At 38.7% G+C, this 16,773-nt stretch overlaps 1 protein-coding gene across 2 annotated transcripts in view; it reads right to left on the bottom strand.

Moving 5' to 3' along the window:
* Positions 1-5,499: 5,499 nt before the first annotated feature.
* Positions 5,500-16,773, bottom strand: part of SMAD5 (SMAD family member 5) — a 30,529-nt gene continuing 19,255 nt past the window's right edge. For both annotated transcript variants that reach the window (XM_040603608.1, XM_040603607.1), the window contains exons 3-7: positions 15,454-15,705; positions 14,176-14,295; positions 13,328-13,549; positions 10,568-10,824; positions 5,500-9,600 (exon numbers count right to left, since the gene is read on the bottom strand). In XM_040603608.1, coding sequence (XP_040459542.1) covers positions 9,457-9,600; positions 10,568-10,824; positions 13,328-13,549; positions 14,176-14,295; positions 15,454-15,705 — 995 coding nt within the window. In that variant the 3' untranslated portion in view covers positions 5,500-9,456. The remainder of the gene's footprint in view (positions 9,601-10,567; positions 10,825-13,327; positions 13,550-14,175; positions 14,296-15,453; positions 15,706-16,773) is intronic.

The raw sequence follows: 16,773 nt of genomic DNA, 5'->3' as shown, positions 1-16,773 counted from the left end.
AGGGTCCCAGCTTTGATTTCCAAGTGACAAGCAGCAGCTCCTGACTCCTATACAGGAGCACCTGGCCAGACCTGATCCCAGCAGATGTGCTGGTCCTCATTCTCCTAAACCTTTTGAGAGCCAGGAGCTTTATCTACCTGGGTTGCAGAACATTTAAAACACTGGCAGATACATCAGACTGAGAAGATGAAAGGAAGATGCAGCTGGATTGTGTTCATACTGCGTTTGGCTTCAGGAGGTCATTTCTTCAAGACTTAACTCACAAGACTCTGAGCAAATACACAAACTACAGATATAAGCAAGTAAGTTTGGTGTAAATCATTAATCCATACAGACAGTCTCCCAGGCAGCAAGATACATGCAGTGTCACATCTTTGCAAGTATTTTTTCCTCTTCTCACCTTGTTTTTGCCCTCCTGGCAACGTCAAATTCCTCCCTGTGGGGCTGAGCATTTCCCTGGGCAGTGCCCCTAGTACTGCTGGTGAATAATCTTCATGGACACAACCCTGTTCACTCCTAAACTTGCACTTCCAAGTTTAACATGCTATATTTACCTCTAATTTCTTACAGGGAACTTAAGGACAACTCCTTCTATAAAGACCTTTAGAAAATGAGACTGTTCACCAGAGACCTGAAATCTCACAGATCTCAGGAAAACTGTCTCCATTTGGCTCTTACAGACAAGAGCCCATTTTGTCTCTTTTGCTTTGTCTCTCAAATTCCTCCAAGCCAGCTCTGAAGTTGAAGTTACCCACACAGCTCAAAGCTTTCTCAAAAGGGTCATGAGTTTGCTGACAGCAGTTGCTGTATCTCAGAGACTTCAGAAAATGAGATTTTCCAGGAGCGACTGGATTAAACAGCACTTATTTAGTCATGGAAATAACCATGTTGTTTGCAATAGCAGATACGCAACTTCAAAAACAGAATGGAAAAAAGGTATTTATAAAGAGCAAAATAAAACTGGCCTTGGAACAAGAGAGATGTTAATTTTAAAAGATTTGAAAAAAAAATGTCTTATGAATAAAAGGAGGGAGTCCTGCCTTATGGATCCCTTCTAACTTGAGATATTTTACGATTCTAAGGAGCAGGAACACAGAACAGCTGGAGATGACCCAACAGCCTCCAGCCCCTAGAACCTTAACCCCCAAACCCCTCACCTTGCATCTCCATGGGAGTGAAGTAGTTTTACAGGGCTTGTCTTTAAATGTGTATGTGTGTGTGTTGATAACTAAGTAGGCTTATTTCTACACAAGTTGGAATTTCATTTTCAAGACTTCAGACTGCAAAAAATTGAGATTTCACATTTCTCTACTGATGTGTATAAAAACTACCTATCATTTTGTCTTCATTAGACTTTTACCTTGCCTTAGTTGTCCTCCATCACCTGTGGCACATACAGGCACCTCAGGCACTTCCACGACACCGTTGCTGTTTCTGCACCCACTGGCAGTGGAGCAGTGAGGTCTCTGGTAACTCAGAGCATCCCTCTGACGACACCCAAACCCAACTGGTACCTCAAGCAGGAGGCAGGTGGGCTCCAGGTAACATACAGCAACACAGGCTCCTGTGACCCCCCTCCGGACGTGTCGCCATACCCTTTCATCCTGCTTTTCTTCCCTCCAGCACAGCACCAGCAAGCGCCATTCAGACAGCACTACAGAGGCTTAATCAATTAAATACAGAACTGATTGACCTGGCATGAAGCTACTTTGCATCTATAGCGGGTCTGACGTGTTAGCAGTTCCCCCCTCCATCACATACCTTTAAGGGAAACATTGCGGCTAGCACAGTAAACATTCTGGGTCAAGAAGAACGAACAACATGCTTCTCAGATGATTTTCTATCGATCTGCGTCTTTGCTTCTTGCACAGAAGCGAGTATTTCCAGCGTTGTTCTGGAGCAGGGCTCCTTCGGCAGAGGTGGGCACACAGCACCGCTCGCTGCAGGATGGCCCAACAGCACCCGCCTGTTCTAGAGCAGCTGTGACCACCGCACTCACAAAACAGGACACTTGTCATCCTGGCTTCTTGCCATCCTTAGGGCAGATGATGATCACTCCAGCAGAAACTTAAAGTAGTGATGTTGAAAAAACAAAACCAAAAAACACCCAACCACCTTGCCTGGCAAGATACCTCTGCTGGGATAGATTTCCTGCCTCCAGCTTTTTGGAATGAATTTTTAGACTGTTTTTTTTCTGTCATTTCAGTATTGTATGCTGTCAGCGGCTGCAACGTCTGTTTTTAACTGGATCCCTGCGAGCCCTACAACCGTATTTACTAGCTGATGAAACTGTGGCCTCAGACTTACCTTTAGAAGCACAAAGCCAAACGTTCCCTTTGGTCTGCACTCAACTAGAGCTAAAAAACGTTGCTTACAGAGGTATTTGTACTGCACACTTGAACATGCGGCCCTGTAAGGCCGTTAACAAGAACAGTGTATTCAAAAACAGTTTGATGCGAACTGCCTGGTAAAGCACCTATCACATGGGTATTTTTATGTGTTTGTGCTGCCTTTTACTAAGGTTTGTTCCCTCTTTTAACATGAACATACTACCAGAACTCCATCAGCTAGAAGTTTCTTATTTGGTACCTTGAGGGCTACCCCTTTGACTATGCTGCACTCTGGAGACCTCTCAGGATGGTTTTAGAGGAAAATACTGCTAAATATAGGAACAGAGGGCAAAGAAAAAGCCAGACCACATTTTAGTCTACCTGCAACAGAAATATTCTGCCAAGAATGAAAGTGTCGTACACACTCCCCACAGGCAGTTAATGTGGCCGTGGCTACACAAGCACACAGTCCCTGTCACCTGCATAGGGGACACCACACATGACAGGAGGCAAAAAGAACAGATACCTCAAAATTACGTTTCCTACGAGGTAAAAGGACCCTTGTTCCAGCTTGCAGGAGTTGGAAAATCATAAAAAAACACCCTGAACATCTGGGAGAAGCAGCAAGACACCAGGACTAGAGAGTACTGTCCTTTCAGTGGCTCTGGTGATGGTTTTGTTGTAGGGGTTCTCGACCCCACTCCCCAGAATTTGCTATTTTGACTTCTGCTGCTCCACAGCACAGTAGGAAGCGCGAGGACCGATGCTAGACAGCTTGCACAAGTCTCATACCTCCACTGGACAGCTTGCATAAGCTTCATTTTTCAGTCTAGACAAGCTACCTGCCAGCACGCAGCTTTCTTCTGATTCACTATTCAATTTGCAAGTGGTTGGAGTGAGAACTCACACTACAGAGCTAGAGGCAACCACCTTTGCTGGTCCTGTATAATAAAAATACATAGAATGATGTTTATTTACCTCAAAATTTATACACAGATATCCAAAACTAAGGGGAATTATTATTTCTGCTCAATGTTACCAACCCCAAAGTGCTAACGCTGACTACAAAACGCTCATCAGCATAAGCCAATTCTCTTGCCAATACTAACTGAGCATTAAGATGATGCAGTATCTAAAAAACATTTACATTTAACTAAGTGGCTGACAATTCACAGGTACTTTGGGACTTTTTACAAATGCCTGGGATAGCTCTGGATAGCTGCTCTGCATCCCGAGTCAGATGATTAACAGTGTTTGAGACTTCAAAGCAAACTAGAGCCAGTATCATCACCCAGTGTAGCCCAATTACTCTTTTTTTTTTTCTTTTCTTTAAACTAGCAGTGTCTGGAAAACACAAGCTCCAAATCATACTGGCCAAAATACTGAATTTGACAAGTTAAATGGAATCAGCACTTCCAGGATGCCAAAAGGTTAGTTCAGGAAAGCTATTCGGAAAAGCCCGATTCAGTGCACAGACTTGACACTCCAATTGCTAATGTCCCCTGACCAGAGTATCTATAGTAAAAGTAATTTCCCAAGTTTCCTAACTTCTATGAAACTGGCTTTCTAGATGAGTAGGATTTCTTGGGATGGCATTAGAGAAGGCTACAAGAGGGCAGGGAGCACTCCAGGACAAGAAAGGAGGACTTCTCTTGGCACAGGGTATAGGATACCCAAAGTTTAAGTACTTTAAATGCCAGTGAAATATTTGCTTTTTCCATAGCAGTGCACACAAGTAGCCTCTGACTCATTTAACAAACAATGCAGGTTGGAGTGGGAATGGAAGAGATGCGTTTTGCCCAAAGCCTTTTTTTCCCCCTCTGGAAAAAACATAAATGAGCAGTTTCACAGGTTACTTTGGTTAGTTGCTCAGAGAGATGTAATTATCGGCTGTTCCTACACCTCTAAATTCCCCAGAGAGAAAGACTAGCAAGATTAGCATAAACTCTTCAAATTATTTAAAACTTTTAATACAGAGTTTTTCTTTTATTTGGTTAGTTCTTACTTATATAGAAAGCTATTTATACAAGTCCATATAAATTTTTGGGAAAGCCAACTCCAACATCTATGTGAGATACTACTCACAAGTTACTGTATCATCTAGGTAATACTACCATAGCAAATCTGGGAACTTCAAATGGCAATCTTTGTCTTGGAAGAAAAAACATCAAAACAGTATCAGAAGATATATAAAAAAATTACTACCTGAATGATTGGATGCTCCTTAGTACAGTGCAGTTGCACATTTAGAAGAAAAAAGGCTACTATTAAGAACTTCAGCGTATTGCTGCAAGGCACCAGCCCGCTAGCCAAATTAAATCCCGGAGCAAGAAGCACAGGCAAGATCAAGGAGTAGCACCATACTTGTTTCAGCTCTATGCTAAACAAATAATTTGTCTGTTCTGTAGTTTTCATATTAATATACCTCTGGAGTTGGAATTCAGTGGTTTTGTACTCATCCTGCCAAAAAAGATATTTCTTTTAATTTATGCACACCAATTACTGTTTCCACCTTTATTTCTGTAGTATCTTGATAAACAAGAGAAAACTTTTCTTCCCCTCAATCTTAAAAATAAGGCTAATAGACAGCAAAAGCACAGCTCACTAAACTTCTCCTAGATTTCCATTTTATTGGAAGAGTACTTGAGTTTCAAGAGAGATTCGAACAGCCTTCATTTCAATGAAAAAGCTATCGGTCATCAGCTTAAAGCTCTACACATTCAGACAAGATCACGGTTGTTTAAAAACGTTATGGTCAGCCACGAAGGTAAAAAAAAAAAAAACCAACCCCAACCACCCCCAACACAATAATCAAAAGTGTTGCTGAAGTCTTACAGATACACATCTTTTTGTACTGCCGATTTAGGTATTTTTATGAAGTACCGACAAATTGACAGCGTTTTGGCTGGCTGCATTCTAGAACAAGAAAAAAACCCTCTTAAATAAGTTAATGAAATAATTTAGTCTCTGCTTCCAAGAGCATGGCAGCTTTTGTGTTACCCAAAAGCTATCAAAAAGTATTTTTAGAATTACAAGATCACACTTGTATGAGGAGGAATATGTAGACGGTAAGGCATCAGCAGCAAGAGTTACAAGAAGCCATAAACCAACCCTTGTAAACAAATATCTGAGACGTACTGAGTTACAGAAAAAGGAAATCAGAAAAATCTCAGGGTTTGTTTTGTTTATTGAAATATGAGCAGCAGTATGCAAAAAATATCTTTAAAAACATAACATAGCAAAACCTAATAATTTTAAAATTAACAAAATAAAAAGATGTTTATAGAGTTATATGAAAAAACTCATTGCTAGAACTGTGTTTCCTACAATGTAAACAAAAGCATAAAGGTTATGCTTGCAACAAACACAGAAGCAGGTTTATGGAGCAGCACAACAAAGCAACATTACTGTGTAATCTGATGGTTTGGTCTACTGATTTGAATTCAGAATGGGATACCTTCCTAAACAGAAACTTCACAACTACAAAAAAGAAAGTTAGTCACGTTTGTCTTCTGAAGCAAAACATTTAGAAAATGTTGCTTTTTGCCTTTTTTTTCTTTGCTTTTTTTTTTTTTTTTGGCTAAAAAACATCACTAGCAACACTTTGGGAAACTAAAACAATATCCCAAAAAAATTTAGAACTATCAAGGAAGCCTGACACATTTTAATGTTCTCTAGCCTTACACTGCAAGAGTATCTGCCCAAGGATTGACAACTTCCACACTGTAATACTGTGTGCATGGTGGTGGTGGAAATCATAGCTTCAAGCAAAACCCAAAAGAATTCCAGCATTTTAAATAATTCTATACCAAATTACAAGACATGGGCTGTTTCATGATTCTTTTGAACTAATGGGCTGTTCTGTTAGATTTGTCTCTCATCTGTCAGTCATACTAGAAATTTTTATTTTGGTCCTATAGATACTATAACCCAATGTCATCCCTTCATGTACAGCTACTTCACGCCTAATGCGATTAAATGAACATAATACTTACACAAGGCACTGGATTGACTGCCAGCAAGACTGAAGTCCTCTAAGAAGGAATATCCAAGCTACTATCTTATTTTAGTGACTATAAAAGCAAACCTAGAAAGAACTTCTGTATGCCTGTTCTAAACTCTTTGCTGGTATTGGCAAAGCTGTTAGTTAATGCTGTGGTTGGTGCAATGTAGAAAGATGCCCCCAAAGAAGAAAATACACTACAAAAGGCCAAAACAGTTTTCACTGAAGAGTAACATTCAGTCTAAGCTGGGCTACACCAGAAAGTGTGGTAGTGGAAGATGGAGCCTACTGGCTGTCTCAGTTTCTCCATCCCTCCATCTAGATCAAGAAGTGACTTACACATGTGTATGCTGCAACAGAAGCAGCACACTCTGCTATCACTATACTTAAATCATCTTTAGAGTCAAAGAGCTCTTCAACCAATCTACCCGTGCGCTGGTATCTGAATTGTGTATCAGCAGCACAGATGAACTAAACATGACCAGGAGCACCATGAACCAGTAGCACACAAAAATCTGCTAACTAGGAAGCTCTCAAGAAGTCCTACTTAAAAGGAACAGAAAAGTAGAACACAGACAAATCTTACTGGGTCTGCTCCTGTACACCTACCCTGGCAAGATCAGCAGCCACAAGGATATCCCCAGCACTGCATATATTACAGTTCAAGAATATGTACACAAGTAGACAAATGCCAGAGTGCTCTAGTACTTAATGAGAGCATCGCAAGTGGGTTAACTGGATATTATTGCAGGAATTACAGTTCAGTGCATGGATGGCCAATCTAACCACAATACTAGCACTAAGCAGCAGCTCTGGCTCATGAACACCCACTTCAGCACCCATTCGTAAGTCATTTAGTTGGCCACATCTAAACATGCAAGTGAACATAGATGAAGCCAGGTGAAAAACATTTAGCAAAGATTTTACTTTATCTGAAAGTACCTAACAACAGAGATCTTTCCCTAAATTCAATGTGCCATGACATTTATAATAAAAGCTAGTCAAGGAAAAAAAAAATATCCTGTAGTGTCAAACATACGTATTCAGCAATTTGACAAGTCAGGCCCAGGGAGAAGAAAATAGAAGCCTGATCCTGTGGCAAACCCACTTCGCATCTTATTCGATCAAAAGAACCATCTGTGGGTTGCAGTTCCAAAGAATGAAAGAGAAGACCCCAAAGGCGAGCCACAAATAATGTTATTCCCCTTTGCCTGAAGATGCACTTACTTGTTTTTAAAACACACTTGAGAAATTGCTTAAACAAACACCAAAAAGCCAAAACACCAAGTAACATAGAAATTCCTGTACAAGAGAATATTAGGGTTCTGCAGAAGTGTAACAGTTTATTCCTTTAAGGCATTTCATAAGAAACATTTTAATGACACGTAAACAATTTTATTCCTTTAAGATCACTTGTTACTTAGGTACCATATGATGCATGATTTCCACATTTGAGCAGAAACTTCATTCAACAGAAGACACAAGAAATTGTGTAAGCAATCAATGTCTCAGGATTGCAGTAATTGCAATATATCTTTTAATAAGTATTTGCATTTTAGAGTTTTCAGCCTCTCCCCAAACACTGAAACCCTTTTCTGAAGGGGTGTTCAGGAAAGAGAAAAAAGGAGGATGAGAAGTAAAAAAAATACAATAGGTCTTTTTCTGCATGCAAAGGAATTTTGTACATAATTCACTTCTAATTCTCTTAGAATATTTCTTTCAGCCTCCTTTTATTATTATTTTAAGGGGGAAAATATGCATGTTATTTAACTGATTGCTTTTAGTCTTTAATACATAAATTCTCTACTGAGTAATACAACAGCACAGGCAACAGGATTCCTTACGTGTGAGAAAGAAATTTCATCATCATATCAATGCAGTCCTTCAATCCCATAAAGCTGCCAACTACAGTTACGAGTCTTCTGATTGAACACCTGCCACCAGGGACAGGCTCAAGACCGCTGTTTCACATAGGCTACAAAGAAGTGATTACTTTTGGTCATTACCAACAGGTCTGTATTAAATTACATGATCTGGAAGTAAAAGCTTCTGCATTCAGTTACTAATTTGCTAAGCCACTCACAGTCTTCAAAGAGACTCAAACTCATACTGAAAGTGAATTAAATACAGTGTAATCACTAATACTGCGTAATGTCTACTGAGAGATTAAAAAGGCCTAACACAGATCAATTCCAGACAGGTAAAATAAACAGCTAGAACACCAAAAAGAAAACAAAAAACTTATTCCTTCCAAAAAGTAGTAAGCACTGCCATTTACAAATAGTAGTGTTTATGTTAAAATAGAGAAGGGTACCTAAAAAGAAATAGCCTTGGCAACCAAATCCAAACGGCATGAGTGTAAATCAAAGCAAAACAAGAATTACTACTCCAGAAATGTGCAAGATGTTTACCTTGTATCAATTAATATTTAAAACTGTGGTTAAAAGAGATATTACAAAACTGAAGTGGGAAAAGGCTAAGAACTGCTATTCTGCATTAATATACAGTGTGTTTATGACAGCATTTTCCAATAGACAGTACAAGTGTTTTTACACCACTCCAATATTTGTAAAAAGTATATTTCACGTGTACACTTAGAAAAAATCACATTGTTCAATTTGAGGCAAATTAGCCATAATAAAGTCTAATTTTGTTTATGACAGTTGTCAACCTTAAGATGTTAAACAAAATGCTAAAAATACAGCTTGCAAGCTGGAGCTGCACATGTTCAAACAGTTTCAAAAACATTAAAAAAATACCAAACTATGATATGTATTTCTTTTCTGAAGTCAGTCTTCATAATTCTTGTCCCTACAGGACAAGAAGAAAAATAATTTTTTCCAGTTAAGACATATGCCTGTTTAAGTTCTATGGGAAGAAGGGGAAAAGTGTTCTGAATTTTTCAATAGACTTTTTTCCCTTAGGGCTCAACTGTCACTTAAGCATCACAAGAACAAATTGAAATGTAAAACTGGTTAGCTATACACAATGGAATTGGTCACAAAGGGATTTTAAAAAAAAAGTTAAATCCATTCTCCATATAGCTCACAGTATCCACACTGGAAGTTTCTCTAGAATTAGAATAAGTTCACTAAAAATTAGGCTGGAGATAGAATTTCAGCACTATGAAACAGATGAGATGGGATTAAGAGGAGAACCCATTTGTGTAAGTACTTTATCCAGCCACTGGAGGGGCCCATGAAGATGAATTTCTATCCAGCACGGGGTGCTCGTGACGTCTTGTCGGTGATATTCAGCTCCCCATCCCTAAAAATGAACAAAACATTATCAATCAAGTTGATGACATGCTTGTCTGTCAAAATAACTGTACTAACAAGAAGCAGGAAATCATGTTCCAAGATACTTATCTGAAGGGAACTCAGAGTTTAGCAACACTTCTTATCTAAAACAAAAAACTCGAGATAGTGAAGGAGCAGGAGGGAAGCTGCACCTGGAAGGCTGAATCCAGTCTTGTCTGCTACACACTCGGAGCAACTACAGGAGCTCCTCTGTGGAGCGCACTGCCAACTCAACTCAAGAATGCCTCCTGACTACGGCCACATCTCTTTTCTGTTTCTCCCTCCTGCTCCCTTATCCTCTACATTCTCAGTCTGAGCAGTATTTATCATAACTGACAAAACAATCAATATTTTTTGGGCAAGATGCAATAAAACCCTGGAAGGCCCATGTCTATACTCCACACTAAATCTGAAACAGACAGCATCTTGATTAAACAACACTGAGAAAACACTACTGTCAGAATAACAGTACAGTTTGGCTTCATAAATTCAAATAATGTCTTTTTTCCATATTTTTTATTATTTTTTTTTTACAAAAAGTATTAATGTCTTTGAAGGAGTTGCAATTTTTTTCTGAAATCACTTATGATCCTCTCTACTCACATTCTTTTAGTGGTCTTATAGTTCATTTTGTTCCTTCAAATTGAGCATGATCTCAAATCTCCTTTAATAAAATTATAGCAACCACAATGATTAAATCCCTGTCCTTAATACTGAAGTAACTAAATACACGGCCAACATTCTGTACAGCTAGCTCTGCTTTTCCCTTCTTGCATCAATTTCCCACTCACCAAATTAACCACTTTCCACACACTTATCATTGAGAAGAACACCAGGTCAGAACAGCTTTGCTACATTGTTACAGTGCTAATGCAATTACTGCTGAATACCCAAATCCACAATAAATTTCAACACCCTCAAAATAATTTGTTTACCTTTACAAAACTCATTCGAATGGTGCACATTTTGGTAAGCTCATATACTGCTTCAAATCCATGGTTGACAGACTGAGCTAAAAGCTGAGCGAACTCCTGATTGTTAAAAATTTTCAGACTGCATCCACTAGGAATCTTGCATACAGTTGTTGGATGAAAGCCATGGTGGTAGTTGCAGTTCCTGCTCTGTACAAATATGCTGCTGTCACTTAAACACTCAGCATAGACTTCTCCACCAACATAATAGAGATGAACTCCTTGAAAACAAAGATAAAAACGTTTCAGATTACTTTTTTCCAAAAATATCGTACTTAATACAACTCCCACAAAATCAGAGACAGATTTTCTGTTTGAGGAGCTTTTCAGAAAAGCCCTTTTGTCCACACTACAACATACCTTCTCATTTCAAAATACAGTAGGCTCCGTTATACATCAGCCACTAGATGTCCTTCTCTCATCAATTACAGAATAGAATGGAAAAAAAACCCTTCATGTCAACAGTTATTTCAAGCTATTTTTCTAGAGTACTTCAGTGGATTTTCTAATTCCAGTTTTATAAAACCGGTACCTTCTGCCTATGGAAATTCCAACAGAAATAAAAGTGTCCTGGGAGAAAGGGCAGTGATAGACATGAATGAGAAAGTATATTCATAGTCTGCTCTGACTTCCGGTGTATTTTATCAAGTAAAAGGAGATATAAGTCCAATTAGTTGCACAACTTAAATACCATCAGGCAATACCAACCTTAAAAAAAAAAAATCAACAAAGCCCCTAGATTTAATCACATCTGCCTGGTTTCAGCTATATACATAAATGCTTCCCTCCTTTTATGTTCTAAAGCCTATATAATACTACTACTAACTAAAATTTTATATATAAAAAAGCTACAGATCCTTTCAGCTTCCAAACACAGATTCTCGCTGCTACTTCAGTTGAGATATTTGCCTTCCTTATCCCAGGTCTTCTCCCCTTCCCCCGCCCACCACTGTTAAATCTGGGATACAGTTCAATCTTCCTTGCAATACCCTGACATCCACTGCAGACTACCTACCCCGTGGTTTGCCAGATGAAGCTGCAGCAAGTCAATAGACACAATCTTTCAGACAGCAGCAACTGTTGTGAACACTGCTAGATCCGTTTGGGACTATGGATGAAGGTTACATAGAGGAACCACTGGCTTCAAGAACTACAAGCAGCTGTCAGAAAATCTGGAGTGGGCAAGAATGCATTTTCACAACACAACCCTATTTATTTTAAAAAGACAGGGACCACCACCTGGCCAGCTAACAACTTCTGGTAAAGACCTTCTGAGAGATCCCTGAAGAGGAGAGCTGCACCACGTAACAGTCTGAAGGCAACACAGCTACTTCAAAAATAATCCAATGCACAATTAGAAGTCACTTATGCTTGCAATGCAATGCTTTTACAGAAAAAAGCTTAGCAACTAGAATTGGGTCGTTTTAAGGAGGCAAAACCCCAAGAATTTCCAAACAAAGCCATAAATAAATAGTATTTTATCCCCAAACAATCTTAATTGTTCCCAGAACTGCTACCATAAAGCAAAGTTTTAGTCTAACCATTAGTACTAGATGTAGACATTTTAAAGCTCACTGCAACTAATACTATTCTACAACATGATGCTGGATCCTTGCTACATTTCTGACCTTAGGCAGTTGTGTAAGATTTCTCTGCCAGTACCATCTAAAGGGGTAAGCCAAAACAAAAGAACCTGACAAACCACCCATGCCTCGGAAATCAGTTGTTCCCCTTCATAACACTAAATTTTCTCAGACAACAGCACTGGGGAGCCAAGTTTCCAAGAGATATTAATAGAACGCATGGTCTCCAGATTATCTGCAAAATTTTGCCGTATTTATAGTCGTTTCTAATTGAAAGACTGTTAAGGGACAGGATGGGTCTTGAATATATACTACAAGCAGCAACTTTCATCAAACAAAACTCAACACCAACAGTTATCAATCTCATGTGTTAAAAAGGCATCTAGTTATATCTGCAACAAAACCAGGTTCTCAGCACTGACTTAGTTACAAAAAAGGAGATATTCAGAGAAGGAGTACTACATTTCAAGATAATCCACGCACATTCCATCAAAGATGAAAACTGTGCGTCTATATGTGCTATCAGCCAAACAGTATGGGAGAACTAGAAGATCTTGCAAAACCTGCTGTCTCCAGGAATCCCTCCCACACACATACACGCCCCATGGATTCACTCAGCCAAATGAGTCCTTGCAGTTCTGCATTAGCACTTCAAAGTCCTGCTGCCAACTCATGCAAGATACTGGAACACACTGTAGACAGCAGTGTAATACCTTACATGAACAACAAAATAAAAAAGATCTTTGATATACTGTGAAGTGGTATGAAAAATTTGATTTAGAAAGTAGATACACTATAGAATATCAGAAGCCCTCAATATATTTCCTGGTGCTGAAACACAAAATTCTGCATAAAATTATTAACCATAACAAGCAAGCCCCTATGACAATATAGTTTGGCAAGAAAGAGGTAATATTTACTCTTTTAAATTAGTGCCAAAGAAAAAAGTATGCAATTCCTAGACTAATTAGAATCAAACCATGCCTAAATAAGTTGTCTTCTGATACTGGAGAAGTAGGTAACATATCATAGATTACCTCTACTACTCATATCGAAGAGTAATCATTGTTGCAATATACAGAAGTTGAAATACCAACAAGGACTTAGCTTCTTGACCCTGTGTAACACAACTAAGCTTTACCTTTTCCAATATGTCGTCTAGTGTTCTCAATTGTTGAGTTGCGATTAACATTTGAGAGCAAACCTAAGCAGAACCTGTTTTTATTATTGGAGGGATCTGTAAAGCCATCTACTAAGACGCTTGTAGATGATGCATGAAAGGCTTCCCCAACACGGTTATTTAATTCGTAATATACAATTGAACACCAGTGTTTGGGTTCTTCATAGGCAACAGGCTGAACATCTGCAAATAAGCAAAACAAAAGTACCAGTTTATCTTAAGTGATAAAATATTAAACGTAGAACTGTAAAGCAGGCCTTCCAAAATATCAACAGATAAGTAAAAGCTTAGTTAAGTTACGATGTCCTGATTAAGATCTTAACGATCTTTACTTTCACACATTTTACCTAGTCCACTGATTTTATAACTGTTTTACTATTTTAAGCCTGATACTAAACAAAACTACACACAAAAAAATATAGATGTCCGTGTTATCAGGTGAAACATGATTCTTCTGTCCAATTTTTAAAAAGCTGTTACAATTGGTATTTTGAGAGTCCATTTTCAGAGCCTTTGTGCATGTACAATTTCAACAGCATGTCAAAGTAGCAGAAGACTATTTCTGAGAAGTGAAAAAAAGTTCAACTTTTCAGTTGCATAGTATGGCTTACAAAATTTTAAATACCAGAGATGCAAATAAGCAAAGCAAGTTTTATCTAATTCTTTCTGCTACAGCCCCAGTTTGCCTTGGAGGACTGCCTCCACTTATCAATAAGGTTTACTGCACCATTGGAAGTTATTAGTTCAATTTCATCATGAGTTGTAAGAAGTCAAACTATGCTAATTTTACACTATACTATGCAACTTACCTCGGGTCGATATATTTGGCATGATTTGAGGGATCATTGTATTGCTTGTGTCCATAGACTGAGAATTATCCTGCCCCATTTGATCATCTGGGGGCATATATGCAGGAGGTGGAGTATCAGCTACAAACATGAAAAAATCAGAATAAACTAGAACAAACCTCAACAAGTTAGAATATTTATTTATTTATTCATTCTACAGGTGTAAACACACAACAATACTCTTGAACAAGAGATGTTAGAACATTTGGACCCATTTTCAAAGTAACCTGTCTTTATAGTAAACTCCTTCAGTAGCTGGTTTCTTACTTACAGGACTAACAAGAAGACTGGACACTTGAGAAATCTTGATGATGTGCTTTCCCCCCCCTTTTTTTTAACAACTGCACTCCTGCAGCTGGGCAAGGTAACAACAGTTCCCACTTTTTGTCACACGAACATTAGCTTTCTTGCCTCCCCTGTTCTCTGTGTTCAGAAAGAAAGCAGTAGAAGAAATAACTATTTGCTGTAGCATAATGAAAGTCTAAATCAATTAATTTTTTGCTGCTTCTGTAGGCTGAATTCATTATAGAAGTGTAGATCTCTATACTCTTCATCAGCACAGTACTCACTGTACCAACACGCTATTACCCCTTATTTCAGAAATTCTCTCCAGTTACCATTAATGCATTCATCCCAGTGATCACAGTACTTGTCCAAGAGGGATACCCCACTGAATGGGCACTTTTTGTGGCACTGGGCAGCCAGAAAGAACAAAGACAAGGGCACTGAGCTAGTGGAAAAATATATTCTTTAATCTATTAGCTTCTTGGCTTTATAAACCACACCAATTACCAGACTCAATAAGGCTTCTTTCCTTTGCCCTTAATTTTTCTTCCCCTATTTGCACTCAAATCTGTGAAGTTCCTATCAAAAATTTGCTGGTTTTCCCCAGTTAGACACCACATGTGTCTTTATTCAGAGAAAGACATCAATTAATTTCTTTCTCAGCCTCTTACATCTGTTTTCTTTTCAATGCTAGATATTATTCTAAAGTATGTATCAGTTATTCTACACTGAAGCTGGCAAAATAACACTGCTATTGTATCCATGACAAAAAACATTTGGAAAAATAAAACTGTAACAATTAACTGACCAGTGACAAAACTAGGAAGAACCCCCCCTAAAATGCAAATGGAAAAACAATTTATTGCAAGTATCACAAGAGCCTGAGGTAGTAAGTTGTAACAGCATGTGACATTTCAATTTTTTTTATTAAGCTGACATTCAGCCTGTACTTACCCGGTAGCTGAAACGGACTAGATGGTCCAGAGCTAGCTGGGGAGCTTGGGTAAGTGCTGCTGGCTGGAGAAGGTGGATAGGGACTGTTTGGCGAAATGGAAAATGGAGTGCTGTTGGGTTGCTGGAAAGAATCTGGAAATGTCGCGTTGTGTGGCATATGTGGTTCATTGTGGCTTAGATTCCTGAACTGAACTAGTAGACTGTGCTGTGGATTGAATTCACTATGTCTAGGCACTAACACTGGAGGTAGAACTGAAACAAACAAACAAAACCCAGACAAACTTAGATTAAAAACTGAGATACAAGGAAACAGATACAAATCATGTGCTATTCTGCTCATCACAAAAATATCGACACTAGCTGGGTGGAAAAAGGAATAAGGGATTCACCTGTCATGCCTTTACCCCATCCTCTTTCCTTTATTTTTTTACATTTTGCTTCACGGAATGACTCAAACTTTAATCTTGCAAAAATCAGAGCAAAAGCACACTTGTATTTCATGCAATGGAAAGCAGACCCTCTTTAAAAAAAAAATCAGAAAAAAAGTCCATGTGTGGCACATACCAAACTCCTGATTTAGGAGTGCAAAATTCACTGAATATGTACATTACCAAATCAGTAAAAATAGAAATACAGTCTGTATTACTACAGTCAAACCATATAGTTACATATAGCCCTTTTCATGGAAGTAAAAATCTATACTACAATATACAACTGTTGCTAAGCTGGAGTTTTAGCTTTTAAATGCAAGAGTGCTGGAGTCTGGAATTCAAGTGCTACAGTAGAGCACTTGAGCTGGTTGCAGGAGAGTTAGAACCATTTTGTGGAACAACGGAAGCACCTTTTCACTATACTTCCCAGAGCAACATACTTAATAACGACAATCCTCCTCACCTTCTCCCATGGCACCATGCCTTAACAGCAGACTTCAGACCTGACACAAATTCGGTACATACCTTGCTCTAACTGATCACCACCCTTGGTTCTGTTCAGCTCTGCTGCCTGCTAATGGCAAGTGAAGTGGTAAATGCTACACACTAGATTTTTAAAAAACTATTATTATTTTCTCCGTTCATGCCACTCATTGATGAAATATTAAGCCCCTGAAGGAAGGCTACCAACCCTGCAAGGACTGAGGTTTTCAACAAGTTTCTCAAGGAAACTGAAGTCTTTTGATCACTGCTTTCTATTTTATTACAAATGAGGACTTTGCCACTAACTTTAAGGGTAGCAGGCTTAAGAGACCTGTGGGAAAGGTGCGATTTACCACAAAGAAAAACAGCTAGTACAGAATGGACAACACACCTCACCAAAACCCCA

Source organism: Falco naumanni, chromosome 8, assembly GCF_017639655.2.
Source record: "Falco naumanni isolate bFalNau1 chromosome 8, bFalNau1.pat, whole genome shotgun sequence".
Lineage (NCBI taxonomy): Eukaryota > Metazoa > Chordata > Aves > Falconiformes > Falconidae > Falco > Falco naumanni.
This window is presented reverse-complemented; position numbering and strand designations above follow the sequence as displayed.